Source organism: Vicia villosa, unplaced genomic scaffold, assembly GCF_029867415.1.
Source record: "Vicia villosa cultivar HV-30 ecotype Madison, WI unplaced genomic scaffold, Vvil1.0 ctg.003419F_1_1, whole genome shotgun sequence".
Lineage (NCBI taxonomy): Eukaryota > Viridiplantae > Streptophyta > Magnoliopsida > Fabales > Fabaceae > Vicia > Vicia villosa.
The window spans coordinates 130,081-146,634 of record NW_026706202.1 but is presented as its reverse complement, the minus strand read 5'-3'; the positions used below and the strand labels follow the sequence as shown (position 1 = coordinate 146,634).

Below are 16,554 nucleotides of genomic sequence, written 5' to 3'. Positions count from 1 at the left end.
TTCGTGTTTCTAGCTTTCAAATCGTCTACATTATTAAAAAAAAATATTTTTCTTATAACAAGGATTACTTATTTTTCAAATTTCAATATGGATAATTTATAATTATTAAAGTCAACATTAATTTCTTTTAACAATTAAAAGAATAGCTTATACATAAGATTTTTTCATTTTTAAGTGTTTATAATTAAAGAAAGAGGGAATGAGTACTATGGAAGTTTTTGTTAGAAATTCGAATAGTAAAGAAAATGGCATAGAAAAAAGAAAACGAACAAGCGCCGAAAACATTTCCCACGCAGTTGCCATTGCCAGGTCGTCAATGGCAGACATCAACAAGAAGGAAATCCAAATCCGAACCCTAACTGGCGATTCTATCACTCTTCACATCACTCCCACTGCCACCGTCCAACACCTCAAGCTTCTACTCAACCACTCTTTCTCTCCCGCCACCAATTCCCCCAATTTCCATCTCTTTTTCAAGGTACTTGATCTCTTTCTCTCTTCAAATGTTTGTAATTCACACAGTATTGTAGAAACATTACCATTCTAGTTCAACTTTGTGGCACCGAAACTTCTGAAACACTTGATATTACGTTTAATTTATTCATTTTTCAAATTATTATCAGTATTGCCGTGTCAGTGTCGTGTTCTGAGGTGTTCGCAGTTCATAGATGGTAATGCTAGAGCCTCACACATTTTTGGTTTCAGGGCAGTAAATTGCAACTGCTTGATGAAATTGGTTCTTATCTCATCCAAGACGGTGAGTTTCTCGTTTTGATTCCATTCGTCAAGAAGGAGCCGACTTCAACAGAGAAACCAAATCCAGCTAATGTTGTTTTCAATGCTTCAACTTCGAATCTTGCGGATACAACATGGTCCAATATAATGGAAGATTTGTCAGAATTACGCCAAACTACCCAAGAAATTGACCATAATAATGTATCTAATTTTGAGACGAATAAAAATAAAACTGTGGAGGGTGAAAAGGGGATAGAGCTTCCTTATCATCTTATATTGAATACATTGGATAGTACTAGTCATACTGCTCTTGGAGAGCGTAGTTGTGAGGTTTTTTCGAAGGTTTTGGAGTCGGTGAATTGTTTATCTGATTTGCCTCTTGGACAGTGCAAGTTGTTCAAGAGGGCATGTGTGAAGGGATATTGTGGCATTGATGGTGTTGGGGTCACTTGCTTGTGTCCACAGTGGTTGAAGATAGTTGTGAAGTCGTTTGCTTTCATGAATATCTTTTCCGCCTTTCTTCATTTGCAGGGTAGGAAGGTAACCACTGGTCTAATGAAAGAAGCACTTGATCAGCTTGCTAAGTTTGGACTCAAACTTGGCCTGGATGACATGAAGTCTCTCTCCCTTCTTTGTCCTCATGTAAATTGGTTGATTTATCTTGTTTGAAATATACTTTTATGTGAAATAACATTTTTGCAGGCTTTCATTATGTGCTCTAAATTATGGATTGAATCCCTTGCAGCTAGTTTGTTTTGTAGATGACATAGAGAAGGCAAGTTTTGGCGATGTCATTGTTGTAGTAAATCATTCAAGTAACAATGAAGATCAAATTGAAGATAATCTTAAAAGAGGTATATCTAAGATGTGCACTGTTGTTTTGCAAAATGCAGTGATATTCTTTTTCATAAGGATACTTTTTTCTCTTTCTATTTTGCTTGACATGTTCTGTTTAATAGCTCGCAGGCCGCTTTATGTTTCAAAGATTGTCAGTACATTAAAGAGAAGGGAATGCTCTTTCCGAAAATGTCTAGGGTGGGCTTTTGAACAGCTTCAGGTACTTTTCTTTTTAGATCAACCAGTATGAATAGTCTATTGTAAACTCATTCATACTAGGGTCTTATTTTAGAAAATTATTATAATAACTGTTAACATTTATAAATTTACAACTTTCACTAGCAAAGAAAAAGCTTTGTATAATTGGGCATTACGATTTCATCAGCATGGTAGTTGATTTTTATAACTGAAATTGTTGGATGACATACAAAATTCTTTCCTAAACCATGAAATTTGGGTATGACCGGACTTGATAAATTGAAGTGGATAGATAAAAGAGAGGGGTTCTTGGGTTTAAAACCAGTTGGATTTGAAATGGTGATAAGATATGACAGCTTAAAGATTCTAAGTACATGTCCAAAGGACTAGGACTATTTATACTAGGTTTATAAGCATTTACTAAACTTAGCCGAGTTTTTGAAGGCTCAAATAAACTTTTGTGCAAAGCTCATTATAAAGTAACATGCTAGTTATGCAAGTGTGACTACTTTATATAAAGAACAACATGTTAAATTCAAATATAACTGACTAAAATAAAACGTAAAAATGTAAGATCAAATAAACTGCTCATGTCAGTAATCTTTATAATGTTGAATAATGTGCATTGCCATCAATCTTATGTGCAGTTTGAAATTGGAGATGAGATGAGTGCGAGAATTTCCTTTGAAGAACTGCTTGCAGCAGTCAAGGACCATGATTTTACCAGGAAAGAAAACAAATCAAAACGTGTAAAGAGAAGTTCTACTTCCTCAAGATCTGACATGGACCGCATTGGGTGTCATGTATGTATTCATCTTGTGATGGAATATTCAGTTTAATTTTTTTGTTCTATGCATATCATCAAATAATGAAAGCTTATCAATAAACATAAAGATAAAGAGCACTAGAGGAAAATTAAATGTTGGTTTTATATTTTAAATCTAAAGCTATTTTTAATAATTCAAATGTTTGGTAATCATTACCCTATTCAAGCCAAAATAACACGGCTGGGGTAAGAATTCAAAATTCAAGCCTCTTGGTCGATATTTAAAGATATGGGTGTGAGCAATTTTTTCATGTCAATTATATTGCTGGTAAACTAGTATATGAATTATGAAAAAAATAATTCAACCATACTTTTTAGCTTCTTTTCTCCGTGTTGCTCAAGCCGTACATACTTTTCTGCTGCAATCCATAGATGTTTAAAATATGCTTTTATGATAGAATGTACAGCGCTAGTTCATATCACTTAATTCTTGGCTTGGCAGGACACAAGGTCATTAATGGCTGTGGACATGGTTGAACATCTTAAGAAAGGAATTGGATCTGAAGGACAGGTCTTCTCTTTTTTACTGTGATCAGTGTTTTGTGCTTTTGGAAATATAACACATGAAGTCCTTAATTTCCCATGATTTGCTGGATATGGTGCCTATAATCTACTGTAAAATATATAATCAATAATGTTTATGTTGAAAATGAATATGAGAAAACATTTCAATTAATCTGCGTGTCTCAACAACACACTGGATAGCACACACAAATAATATATACCGACACACAATATATATTTATATATATCATAATTTTTGCATTAGCATAATGACCCTATTTACAAATTTTTTTATACTCAAAATGGAGTGTATAAATTATATACACCAACCTTGTTAGACGTATAATAAATCCGAGAACCTCAATGACTTAGTGAGGACATCTGTTGGTTGGTAATTTGGATTTACAAAGCTTTTTATTATGTCTCCCATTAGGACTTCTCCTTAATGAAATGGAAATCTATCTAAATGTGTCCGTCCTCTCATGGACTTTGGGTTCGCTGGGTGAGCACACAGAATAGAGTTTCAGACCGGGCTTTAAATACCATATTGAGAAAGTGAAAACGAGAAAATATGAGTGAATTGTTTCGTCTCAATTAGACACCAGTGAATAATAATAATATATGTAGAGTCTTGATTACAACTACTGTAATTTCTCTAATTTTTTGAAGTACATAATTATCTTATTTACAACTATTCTAACAATTTATAATCCAACTTGATGTTCTTTATACCACTAATGAAAATGTATCAAGACATGACTTAGTTAACGCTAAATTACAAATGTGTGGTTAATGTAGATTGTGCATATTGAAGATATATGTGCCAGAAAAGCCATTTACAGTGAGATCCCCGCTGAATTATCAGAAAAAATGAGATCTGCACTAGATTATATAGGAGTTTCCAAATTGTATAGTCATCAGGTATGAGTTGAATATGTCAAACTGTGCCTTTGTAGATTATAGTTTCTAATGTATATTTTGCTGCATGGTTTTCATAGGCAGAGTCTATTGAAGCCTCCCTTGTTGGGAAGAATGTTGTTGTGGCTACAATGACATCTAGTGGCAAATCTGTTTGCTACAACCTGCCTGTTCTAGAAGAGTTGCTTAAGAATTCATCCTCATGTGCGTTGTACATATTTCCAACAAAGGTTTGTTTTCAGTCTGCTATTTAATTTTTTATTCTAAATTCTAAGTGCTTGGAGATAGTCATAATCTCCCTGTCTTCGTCTCCCTCACTATTTTTTGCCCAGAGGTTGTTGTAACTATAACTAAATTATTCCATGCTGGTAGGCGTTAGCTCAAGATCAACTAAGGTCTTTGTTACACATGACAAAAGAATTTGATGCCGACTTAAATATTGGTATATATGATGGTGACACTTCTCATAGCGAAAGGACACGGCTACGTGATCATTCTAGACTGGTAATATAATAAGTAACAGGTTATTTCTTCTGTAGACTGGACAAATTATGATGAAAAATGCTTCATTTTATATTATATATACCGCAGTTAATCACAAATCCAGATATGCTACATATATCAATCTTGCCCCACCATCGGCTATTTGGCCGGATTTTATCAAATCTAAGGTAATCTTTATGGTATATTCAATCAGATTATCAAAACTAAATTAGTTTGATTTTTATATGGAATAATTCTTAATGGATTGTTACTGCGGAGAGGTATACTCACTCTTAACCTTTTAGGTTTCTGGTAATTGATGAAACTCATACCTACAAGGGGACATTTGGATGTCATACAGCTCTTATATTAAGGAGGCTTAAGCGACTCTGCTCACATGGTTTGTTAAGCTTCAGGAAATGTCTTCATATTTATTGTTCTATACTTCTATTTAAATTTTAAATTGAAATGTCAATGCAGTTTATCTCCATTACAATTGCAGTATATGGAGCTGTTCCTTCTTTTATATTCTCTACTGCTACTTCTGCGAATCCTCAGGAGCATTCTATGGTAAATATTTCTCTGAAATAGTAACTTCTTTGTACACTTCGTATAGAGAAATTAAGGAAAGGGAAAGTATATGGTTCCATGGCAATTCTTATCCGAGAAATTCAAGAGTCTTCGTCTCTCATTTCCAAATTCTTCTCTAAACTATTCACTTGTGCTAACATTGCAACTCGTGTAGTGTCCATCCCAGAGTTATTAATCCCAGATAGCTTAGCGGAGAGGCACCCCAAAAATGGGATAGCGGGATAGCTTTTTGGACTAATTATATGAATAATTTACCTATATATTTGATGTAGATTAAATAACTTTTTGGACTAATTATATGAATAATCTACATATATTAGTCCCAAATCAATATATTTTAAAAGAAAGGAATAAAAAACAATGATATGAAAGAAAAAACAACTTGAAAACAAAAGAGAAAAACAATGCACGGAGAAGAATATGATAGAGAACAAAATAGAAAAGCAAAAAACCGAAGTAGAGAAGAAGAAGAATAGAGAGAAGCTTAAAGCAGTTGAGACGGAGGAGGAGCGAAAAATTCGAGAAGCAGCGAACAGAAGAAACACGATGGAGAAAGGTGAGAACATGAATGAGAGAGGAGAAAACACGAACAACTAAAATAACATTTCCAATTTTAAAATTTTTTAAGGGTAAAAAGGTCTTTTTGCACTCCAAAAAAGCCCTAAAAGCAGAAAACCGCTCTGGGCCGGGAAGCGTTCTGCTCCCGCAATCCGCTACCCCAGCTTTCCCGACCGCTATCCAAAACTGGGATGCGCACCGCTCCTTCGTAGCGGAGGGTTGCCGCACCGGGAGAGAATCCTTGATAGCGCCTAGAGCGGCCGCTATTAATAACTCTGGTCCATCCATAGCCTCATTAATTTGTATATTTGATACTAAATAATCGGTACAAGATAAATAACAATTGTTTAGAGTCCCGCATCGGACAATATATGGTCTGAGCATGTCTTTATAAGTGGGGTAATTCTCACTCTACTATCCGGTTTTATAGGGACGAGTTAGGCCCAATCACATTTCTTAACATGGTATTAAGAGCCTCGTCTCGTTTAAGATCCGGTGGCCACCTGCTATAGCCTATTAGGTTTCCACTATCAGGCCATCCTTCGTTTATTTCCATGTTCTAGTTGTCTAGTCCTGGGAGTGAGGGAGTGTGTTAAGAGTCCTACATCGGACAATATATAGTCTGAACATGTCTTTATAAGTGGGGACAATTCTCACCCTACAAGCCTGTTTTGTAGGGATGAGTTAGATCCAACCACATTTTTTAACAATAAATGAAAGAAAAATTCATTACGTTAATGCTTGATTGGAAAAGAAAAATATACCAAGCTCTTAGAAATTTCCTAGTCTATTGCAAAGGTTCTTCGAGATTCCGACCGTGTTTTGTGCCACCCCAATATCAAATTATATAACCGAAGACAGTAGAATCCACCCACTCTCCCCATCCCTCGCCAACTCAGCAATTAGTTACATAGACGTTGATATTTCCTTCTCTCTCCTCGCTGATGTTGCCTTTTATGCTATCATAAGTTTGTTTGTTAATCTTCTCAAAACTGCTATACTGCTGCACTCTAACCATAAATCTATATCCCAGGAACTTGCAAATTTATCCAAAGTGGAGTTATTTCAGAAAGATGGAAGTCCATCTGCAAGAAAACTTTTCATCCTTTGGAATCCTGCTTTGCGACCAAAAGCTGTGAGTTAAAGTTCTGTTGTTTTATTAAACGATGTAGTTCTGGTAGACGGTAGTACTAACTGAAGACATATTTTAACAAACCAAATGCTACTGCTACTTGTCTGCAGATATTCAATAAAACTCGGTTTTCTATGGATAATGATGAGTTGGCTGATGAAAGTACAAATTTTGTTCGTTCAAGGTGATAATCCCCCTATGTATGACAATATGAAATTTTGCAACTGTGTATTTGATGCATGCAGCCTTATTTTGGACTGCTTTCTTTGATAAGTGAAATATTGACCAATTTTTCTTAATGCTTAAGCTAATATTGAATGGAGCCTAAAGAATTATTTATATCTTGAACATTCCATCTCATACTAGTGCTCTTAAGGCTCAAAGTATGGTCAATGAGCATGCTACATTGACCCTGGGCTGATACAGTAACAGAACAACCAAGCTTGTCCCACAAGGTGGTGTCGGCTATATGGAGCAATCAACACATAGAAATCTTATCATGTATTTGATTCAAAGATTGATTATTTACCTATACATTGCTCTCAATGACCTTGGGCTATTAATGGAGACATGAGTTTTACATTTGGAACTTGGTTTTAAACTCTATTACCATGTTAAGAAACAATATTCCTAAATTCTTAAGTTGTTATGTGCAAGTGTAAGAACAGTTTTATATCTAATTTTTAGGGTTATATTACTACGAGGGAGAAATCGAAGATGCAAACCATCTAGTTCAAACTTGCTGTTTGAAGTGGAGGAAAGCCTCAAGTGTTTTATGTAATGCGAAAGCACTGCTCAAACTAAAGGGAAAATTTTCATCGGACAACTGTAAAATCAACGGTGTTTTATGGGGCAAAATGTTAGACACTAAAGAACAAAACAAGAATAAATTTGCATCGGATGTGTGATAAGTTTAGATGAGATAAGATTAGAAATGAAAGCATTAGAGAGTTGGGGTAGCATCTATCGTAGAAAAGATGATGGAAACCCGACTTAGATGGTTTGGGTGCATAGAGAGATGACCTATAGATTTTGCAGTAAGGAGAATTGACCAGATTGAGGGTAGTTAAATCGCTAGAGGCAAAGGAAGGCCTGGAAAAAGTATAAGAGAAATTATTAAATCATATTTAGAGATTAAAAAGTTGGATAGAAACATGATATGTGATAAAACATTATGGCATCGGAGCAGATATCAGTCAATGCATACTTAATTCTCAAGTATTTGTTTGGGTTTGTTTGGTTTAAACATGGACTGAGGCAAATATTTTAATCAGTGAAGTCCGGACTCGGACACAGACACGGGATACGACACGGACACGGACACGAAGACCCGCCTAATATAGAAATCATAGGACACGGACACGGCTATATATATTTTATATATAAATATAATAATGCAATGTATGAGCACAATTTATAAAGAATTTAAAACGAGAATCAAAATTTATTTATATTTAAACTCAATATTTTCAATCAACAAAAAAAATATAAATCCACCAAAACAAAATAATACCTATCATATCATAGTCACTCCATATTGATAAAACCAGCCTCTAGACCGTGGAATAAGAAAAAAAAATAAGGAATCCTAATTGTGTTATTTTTATAATGAAGAAGAGAAATATGAAAGGTAAAAAAAACCCTGTTATTTTTATAAATAAAACTCTGATAATTATTGAGTTGGGCTTTTTTTAAAAAAAAATCTAAATTTTTTTGAGTTGGGTGTGTCCTTTATTTGAAATAAGGTGTCGTATCTGTGTCCGCTGCAATTAAATTATTTTTTTCGTTGGATACTGCAAAAACGTGTCAGATACGTGTCGTACGCGTGTCTGTGTCCGACACGTGTCTGACGCGGCGACACGCCTACTGAATGGCGTTTTGGCGCTTCATAGATTTTAATTAAAGGGAAAAAGCTTATTTATATTTTAAACCCTTAATGTTTCACATGACATTTAATGCAAAGTTATTTTAGTCAATGCATATCTAAGTTTGTTAAAAAATATTCTCTTCCCTCCAAGTGCCCTAGTATTGAATTGTTGGACGGGAGCTGAAATTGATTCATGAGGGATTTTACTTCATTGCCCTCCTGGATCTTAAACAAGGCTCTTGATACAATGTTAAGAAATGTGATTTGGTCTAACTCAACCCTACAAAACCGGCTTGTAGGGTGAGGATTGCCCCCACTTTTAAGGACATGTTCAGGCCATATATTGTCCGATGTGAGACTCTTAACATTATTATATTGTATTTTGCACTTTGAATTAAAATACGAAAATAAAGTTTAGTTATCTTGAAAAACTTATGAAAATAAGTTGAAAAAACTTTATGAACAATGTCAAAAGTTGTTTTCATAAGTTTTCTCAAACAAATAGTATCACAAAACTTATGCTAGTAGATAAACTCGAATGAGTCAATGAAAACAAACATTTAGTTTCACTATCAGCCATTAGTTAAATAATTATTTACAAATGTTCAAATGAAGTAGGCTTTTAAGTAGGATAGTAGGCCTGAACTCCAAAGGTAGCTTTAGAGGTGAGGATTGACCGATGGTTGTTTCTTTAGATAACTTAGTTGTTAACATAATCACAGTATGTTTGACCTGTGGGGACCCATTTTGAATTTTGATACTGAGTAAGTTTACGTTTATGTACACATTTTGACAGGACCCTGAGTCTAGGTCTTTTTCCAGTAAGAGTTAGTTAAGATATTCCCTGAATATTATGAAATGTCTGTTATAAGAGAGAGAGAGAGAGGTAGGGGGAGTTGAGAGATATTCAGAAATATTGTTAGAAAGTTTGTAGAGTTATCCTCTGGTTTAGGAGTTCGTAGAACTCCGGTTTATTCATTGTATTTTCTGTTTTCCACCTTTGTAAGAGCTTGAGGCTCACCATTTCCAGGCAATAAAATTCATTTCATCATTTTAAAAATTCCGAGTTCTATCATATTTCCTCAGTTTGTCGCATTCTTACATATCTGAGGTTTTAATGCATTGTGCCCCGTTCCTTATGCAGCCCAATCGTGGATGTTTCACGCCTTCTTGCTGAAATGGTTCAGCATGGTCTTCGCTGCATTGCATTTTGTAAATCACGGAAGCTTTGTGAACTTGTTTTATCCTATGCGTATGTAAAATCAATTCCATCTACTTGTGTAGTTTGATAGAGTTGATGTTGGGATAAAATTGTTTGTTTTTCCTAAATTTGATGTCCATTTTGGAGTTCAAGTTAGCGGCTTTTTAGTTGTTAAGTAATGACGGTTCTCTTGCAACTGAAATGAAATGATTTAAAATGACAGACGTGAGATTCTTCATGAGACAGCCCCGCATCTACTGGATTCCGTATGTGCGTATCGTGGTGGCTACATTGCAGAGGTCAATTTTACCCCACTCTTTGCCTTTTCTTGTCATAGAAGTCTGCATTTTATGTGTTTGTGCAATAGCACGCTTCTGTGTGCGTATACAATCTGTCTGCATGCCATGTTCATGTAACTGATACTTGAAATGGCAGAGGTAAAATATTATTATCCTAGGAACAGGTGTCTAATATGCTCTCATTTTATCACTAATGAAGTCCTTATGTTGTTGGTTTTTCGGTCTTTACCTTCTTTTTTATCATTGGAAATATTTTTAGTATTCCATTTCATTAAGAATAAACTCAATTCAATTCCCCAGTGATTAAGGTATGGGTCTCAAATCAATACTGGCTTCTTCACATTGACAGGAAAGAAGAAAAATAGAGAGTGCTTTATTTGGTGGTAAAATTTGTGGTGTTGCTGCAACCAATGCTCTTGAGTTGGGCATTGATGTTGGAGAAATTGACGTCACTCTGCATCTAGGATTTCCTGGTAGTATTGCAAGGTATTTTCCCTTATTCTTTGATATTCTTGTCCTTTTTAATAGCTTCTTGTGTGCGAGGTTGTCTGATTTCCTTTTATTTTCCAATGAATATTTTGTATTTTAGCTTGTGGCAACAAGCTGGTAGGGGTGGGAGAAGAGATAGACCATCTCTTGCTATATATGTTGCATTTGGTGGACCACTTGATCAATACTTCATGAAAAATCCTAGAAAACTTTTTGAAAGACCAATCGAATGCTGTCATATTGATACTCAAAACAAGCAGGTTCTTAGTTATTAAAAATAGTATTTTTAAGATTATTTATAGTGTTTTTAACAAATGGGGCGGTTTGTGCTAATTACAACAGACTCTCTCCAGGTTCTTGAACAACATTTGGTCTGTGCAGCTCACGAACACCCTCTGAGTGTGCAGTATGATGAGCAGTATTTTGGTGCTTGCTTAGAGAGTGTTTTGAATTCTCTAAAAGATAGAGGATACTTATGTCCTGATCTGTCTGATTCTTCAAGAATTTGGAACTACATTGGCCCCGAGGTATCAACATGTTAGGTTTAATGTCTTTCTGGTGTAGTTTACTTTTCTATTATTGAGCTCTTCTAAATATTTGAGTGTTGTGGGATGACAATTTTTTCTTGTTTTTTACGGAATCTTGTTGCTCCCCCAGAAATTACCTTCGCAAGCAGTCAATATCCGAGCAATAGAAACTGTTAGATACAGTGTCATAGATCAGAAAAAGAATGAAGTCCTAGAAGAGATAGAGGAAAGCAAGGCTTTCTTTCAGGTATTGACTTCTACTTATATGAACAAAGGACTCGGCAACATTTCGAGATTTATCGTGTATTTATGCTGTACTTGATTCAGGTATATGAAGGTGCAGTGTACTTGCGCCAGGGGAAAACTTATTTGGTTGAAAAATTAGATCTATCTAGCAAAACTGCTTTCTGTAAAGAGGCTGATCTAAAGTATTATACAAAGACTCGAGATTACACTGATATCCATGTCATTGGGGGTAATATTGTATGTGATCTTCAGTTTTGTAGAGATTCTTTGCTTTATTATCTTTTTAACCTATTTCTCTTGAAAATAGACAAATAGTGACAACCAATTTGAATTTGAATTGTCCTTTGATGAAATAGGGAGTTAAAGAATGTATGAAGTGTTGTTTGATTTTCAAAACATAACTTTCTTTGTTGCATACCTCCAAATTTCGGTTCTTAAAGTTTTGCTGTGCAAACAATCTCACAAGTAATGCTAGCAACACACTCTGCAAATTTTAACAGACACTTCATTATCAATTGAAATTCTTGTTGATCCTCCAACAAATTTCTACTCTCTAAGTCGCGTCTCCAAATAATCTCATAAAATGCTGGTAACACTAACAAATGACCAGAAATTTAGTCTTTGGATCTTATTCTCAATATAATGCTAGCATTCATTCCTGACATATTCTAATTAGGAAAAATATACTTCTGAAATAGTATCCACCCAAACTGCTATGAATTATAATCGATAAAAATCTAGCCAATTAAGGCTCCATCATTTAAATGGAATATATAAAACCTTCAGGTATTTTATCCTTGACTTCACTGAAAAGTCTCTCTATGCATTGAATTTAAAACTTACCCTTTCACCTTATATCTGATGGATAATGCTAGTGATGTTAAGGCGTTTGAGAACTTATGTCTGTCCTATTCCCAGGCTTATCCAGTAATTGATTCCATCATGTTTCCAAAAACAAATGTGCGCGCCAATGTATGCCAAGTGACGACTACTTGGTTTGGATTTTATCGTATTTGGAAAGGAAGCAATCAAATCATTGATTCTGTTGATCTAGCCCTTCCTCAGTACTCATACGAGTCACAGGTGAACTTAGGCACTGTTAGGATTTCTTAAGGCAGTTTTCTTTATATTATCTGTATTTGACATGTCTGCTTTAACTTCAGTGTGCTCTTTCTCTGTTAAAAGGCAGTCTGGGTTCCTGTGCCACAATCAATAAAAGAAGCAGTGGTCAAGCAAAATTATGATTTCCGTGGAGGTTTGCATGCCGCTTCTCATGCTATTTTACACGTAGTGCCTTTGTAAGTTTCATATGAAAATGTTAATCATAAAGTTTTGGCATCAGTAACATGATATAGTGAAGCCTTATTCCTCCCCCCATGTTCGGTAGATGTTGGTTATATTTTGCATTATCTTTTACATATGTTATGCTCTTATGTAATGTTTTTTTTCCTTTTCTAATGAATATCTTGCATTTTCCTTCATATCATCAGTTCACATCAGTTATTCATAGCATTATTATCATTCTTAAAGTAAATTGTGCGTAATTATTCTTGGTTCCCCTGATTTACACTCAGCTCATAACTTTTGGAGTTTCTACTATGAAAATAAATCTGTTGATCAAACTGTTATTTCTGTTGATCATGTTTATATATAAAGACGTCTGTGTTTGCAGACATATAATGTGCAACTTGTCTGATTTGGCTCCCGAGTGTCCGAATCCTCATGACAGCCGATATTATCCTGAAAGAATCTTAATATATGATCAACATCCTGGAGGGTCTGGAATTTCAGTACAGGTAGATAATACGTGAAAATGTATTACGACATCAATTGATTCATGTAGCAAACTTTCTATTGTGCTAAAAGTCTTGTTGTAATACTTACATGATGCTTTTTATGTTTTTAAATATCAATGACATGTTCTAATAGAGTTGTTTTTTATTTAACAATCAATGGTAACATTTTTTGTTTCATGATTATTATTTTGTTTGATAGGCTCAACCTCACTTCACAAAATTCCTGGCAGCTGCTCTAGAAGTGCTCACAGGTTGCCGCTGTAGGGCTGATGTAGGTTGCCCTAATTGTATTCAGGTCTGGATCAAACATTTTCTGAGTAATTAAATTGTGTCCATCTTTGGCATTCAGTTTTGATATAGTTATATTTTGTAGAGCTTTGCTTGTCATGAGTATAACGAGGTTTTGCACAAGGATGCGGCCATTATGATCATCAAGGTGATGATTCAATTCTATTCAACCTCATGATTTTCAGTGTATGATTGTATTTTCATTTTCATTTTGTTAACCAGATAAGTTGTTCTTACAGGGTATTCTAGATGCAGAGAACTAGTAATCTAAGGAATGCTGCTGGCTATTCTGAAGTCTATATAGGGAATTTCCTTTCTTTTCAAAGTGAGTGAATATCAGCTTTTTATTATAAATTAATTCAAAGATGGATGTGTCTATTTACTTAATTATTTAACTCAAAGACAAATCCATTTTAGAAGACATCTGTATTTAAGGTACTCGTTTTTACTAAATCAATTCTGTAAATAATAAAGGAAACATTTCAGTGTACTTCAGTTTAGGCCTCTGAATAATCTACATTGAACATAAACATATTTATAAAGCACTTTCTCTAGTCTTTAATATTAAGAAAAAATTTATTTATTTTTAGATACATTGAATAGAGTTAATGTATTTGATTTATATATATAGTTTAAATACATTTATTATTTAATGTATTTAAAAGGTGATTTTTTTAATAATAAAGATCAGAATTTAATGTATTTAAAAGGTGATTTTTTTAATAATAAGGATCAGAGTGGGTGATTCTTTATTTGATATTGTAATTCTTTGATACTTGTATATTTAGAAGATGTTTCAAACTCCTACAATTCTGTGCATGTATTATGTGCTATAGCATTCACAAATTTTGCCGATTCTAGTTCTATTTCAAAATGACTGATATTAAAGATGAGTAGTGCTATTTAGTAGGAAAGGATTAGTACGAAAGAAATTAAAGAAGAAATGCAAGAATGTACACATGTTATTATTTTAGAGTATAATTTTTAATTTATTTTAAATTTAATTTCTTATTTAATTGGGATCATGGGGTGTGGTGATAATGAATGATTGAGATTATTCTTGTTTTTACATTTTCTTAACCATAAGTATTTTTCTATTAAGATACTATGTGTCTGAATGATTTGGTTTTGTAAAAATATTTTAGTTTTTAAAAATTAAAAATAATAAAATTTGTTTAGTAGCCTAATTTTACACAATTATTTTTAAAAATTAGAAACAAAAAAACAAAAATAAATTTTAGAAGTTTTTGGTTTTTAGTTTTGTAAATTAGAAATGAAAAAAATATAAAAAACAATACATTTTTTATTAATGCAAAATTTATAATATAATGTAATTTTAAAAATAAGATTACCAAATATGTTTATTTTTCATTAAAATATTTTTTTAAAATTGATATACAAAATAACCTTGAAAAATTAAAAATTAAAACTCATTCACAGGTACCTTTTTATTTTATAAATTATTCTATTGCTTCAAAAAAATGATACTTACATAAAAAACGCTCATTGCTTAAATTGAAAAGAATTAGTGTCACCGACTAATGTATACAAATAAATAAGAAATTGTATTTACGGGGATGGGGATGGAGGGAGGGGGGTTGGTTTGCCAAATTTAAAATTTGGGGTCGCAGGTTAAGGTCCGAGTCTGACATTTTTGAAGTCCTGATAGTCTATTAGTCTATTTAAAAGTATGTTTCATTTGAACACATATAAATTAGCAATTCAATTAATATTTATAAAGACAAAAAATTTAAAAGATCAATAATACTAAAAGTTTATTTATATTGAATTATCTTAGCTTATTTAATAGCAAAAATTTTAAAATTTATAAAAACAAAGGAATTGGAAAATAGTTATGTTTTGTTTTTTAGTTTAATTCAAAGTATAAAATACAATTTAATAATAATAATAATAATAATAATAATAATAATAATAATAATAATAATAATAATAATAATAATAATAATAAATTATTCATATTTATTTAAATAGGTTAGCCTAATAGGTTTAAAAGACTTTTTTTAATAGTTTAAGACTTAATTTTTTTTAAGTAAAAAGACTTATAAAAAAGTCTAGGTCTTTTATATTTAAAAAAATCTGGAGAATTTCTCAACCCACCCTATGAGATGGACAAAAATCCTATAAATTCTAAAAATGCCTCCTAATTTTCGAAAATACATCTTTAAATGCACTTTATACACATATAATTTATTCGTTTTTAAATTACACCACAATTTTAAGATTAGATCTATTGCAAAAATAATGTCTCCAAAAATGTACTCCACCCTTTACTAAAATACAATAACAAATATGTATTATTGCACTCCACCCTTGTATATTAGTATAATTATAGCATCTTAGTTACGTCACCAAAAACTATTACCGCTATAATAATATATTAGAAAATTTTCATTGCAGAGCAGCTATATAAGGTGGAAAGCACCCATAAAAATCTGACTTGGACATGCATATCTGAAACCCCCACTTTATATTATTTCAGATATAAATATTCAAAGACACCTAAAAAAAATTTAAGATTTTGGTTAATTCGGATATGCATATCCGAAGACATAAAAAAAAATTTGGGATATTGGTTAATAAATTTTTTTTTTAATATTTTTTTAAAAAATATTTATTTATAATATAATTATAGTATAATTAAAGTGTGTTATTATTAATAAAGAATAACTTAAATACAAATTGTTATAAATAAGGAATAAAAAGATTAAATAAAATTTTAATTTCGTAATAATTTATTTGTCATAAATTATAAAAGTAATTATTTTTTAAATAACTACAATATTTTGAATTATAATTAATGAAATTATTAAAAATATCCTCCTATTAACATTATAATTTTTAATTTGGGGACAACTTCTCTACCCATCTCAAAAAGTTGGGTAGAGTACCTTCAACCAATTAAAAGACCCCATTTAATTTTAATATATTTAATTAATTATAAAATCATACAATTATTTGATGTTTCCAAGACATTTTATATTGGAGGTAACTTTACCCAACTTTTTGAGTTGGGTAGATAAGAATTCACTTTTTAATTT

At 32.6% G+C, this 16,554-nt stretch overlaps 1 protein-coding gene across 5 annotated transcripts; it reads left to right on the top strand.

Annotated features, from left to right (window-relative positions):
- Positions 1-220: 220 nt before the first annotated feature.
- On the top strand, positions 221-14,054 carry LOC131640953 (uncharacterized). 5 transcript variants are annotated; one of them, XM_058911303.1, is made up of 27 exons: positions 221-478; positions 706-1,377; positions 1,481-1,589; positions 1,695-1,792; positions 2,418-2,573; positions 3,039-3,107; positions 3,899-4,021; positions 4,099-4,248; positions 4,391-4,522; positions 4,610-4,689; positions 4,807-4,901; positions 5,004-5,071; positions 6,684-6,785; positions 6,893-6,966; positions 9,794-9,901; positions 10,074-10,149; positions 10,499-10,635; positions 10,739-10,898; positions 10,992-11,165; positions 11,296-11,412; positions 11,493-11,648; positions 12,330-12,494; positions 12,597-12,709; positions 13,084-13,207; positions 13,407-13,502; positions 13,581-13,643; positions 13,735-14,054. In XM_058911303.1, the coding sequence occupies exons 1-27, from the start codon at positions 317-319 to the stop codon at positions 13,756-13,758; spliced, it is 3,603 nt and encodes a 1,200-aa protein (XP_058767286.1). In that variant the 5' UTR covers positions 221-316; the 3' UTR covers positions 13,759-14,054. The 5 variants fall into 5 exon arrangements, 3 of the variants coding, with proteins under 3 accessions (XP_058767286.1, XP_058767287.1, XP_058767288.1); XR_009295389.1 differs by lacking the exons at positions 13,581-13,643; positions 13,735-14,054 and having other exon boundaries at positions 12,597-12,666; positions 13,407-13,424; XR_009295388.1 differs by lacking the exons at positions 13,407-13,502; positions 13,581-13,643; positions 13,735-14,054 and having other exon boundaries at positions 12,575-12,709.
- Positions 14,055-16,554: the final 2,500 nt, after the last annotated feature.

Excerpts from the sequence above, each read along its gene's own strand:
- LOC131640953 (XM_058911303.1), top strand. The coding sequence starts at position 317 with ATGGCAGACATCAACAAGAAGGAAATCCAAATCCGAACCCTAACTGGC. Across the intron at positions 6,967-9,793 it reads ACAAATTTTGTTCGTTCAAG|CCCAATCGTGGATGTTTCAC; the intron begins GTGATAATCCCC and ends TTCCTTATGCAG. Across the intron at positions 11,649-12,329 it reads ATGTCATTGGGGGTAATATT|GCTTATCCAGTAATTGATTC; the intron begins GTATGTGATCTT and ends TCCTATTCCCAG.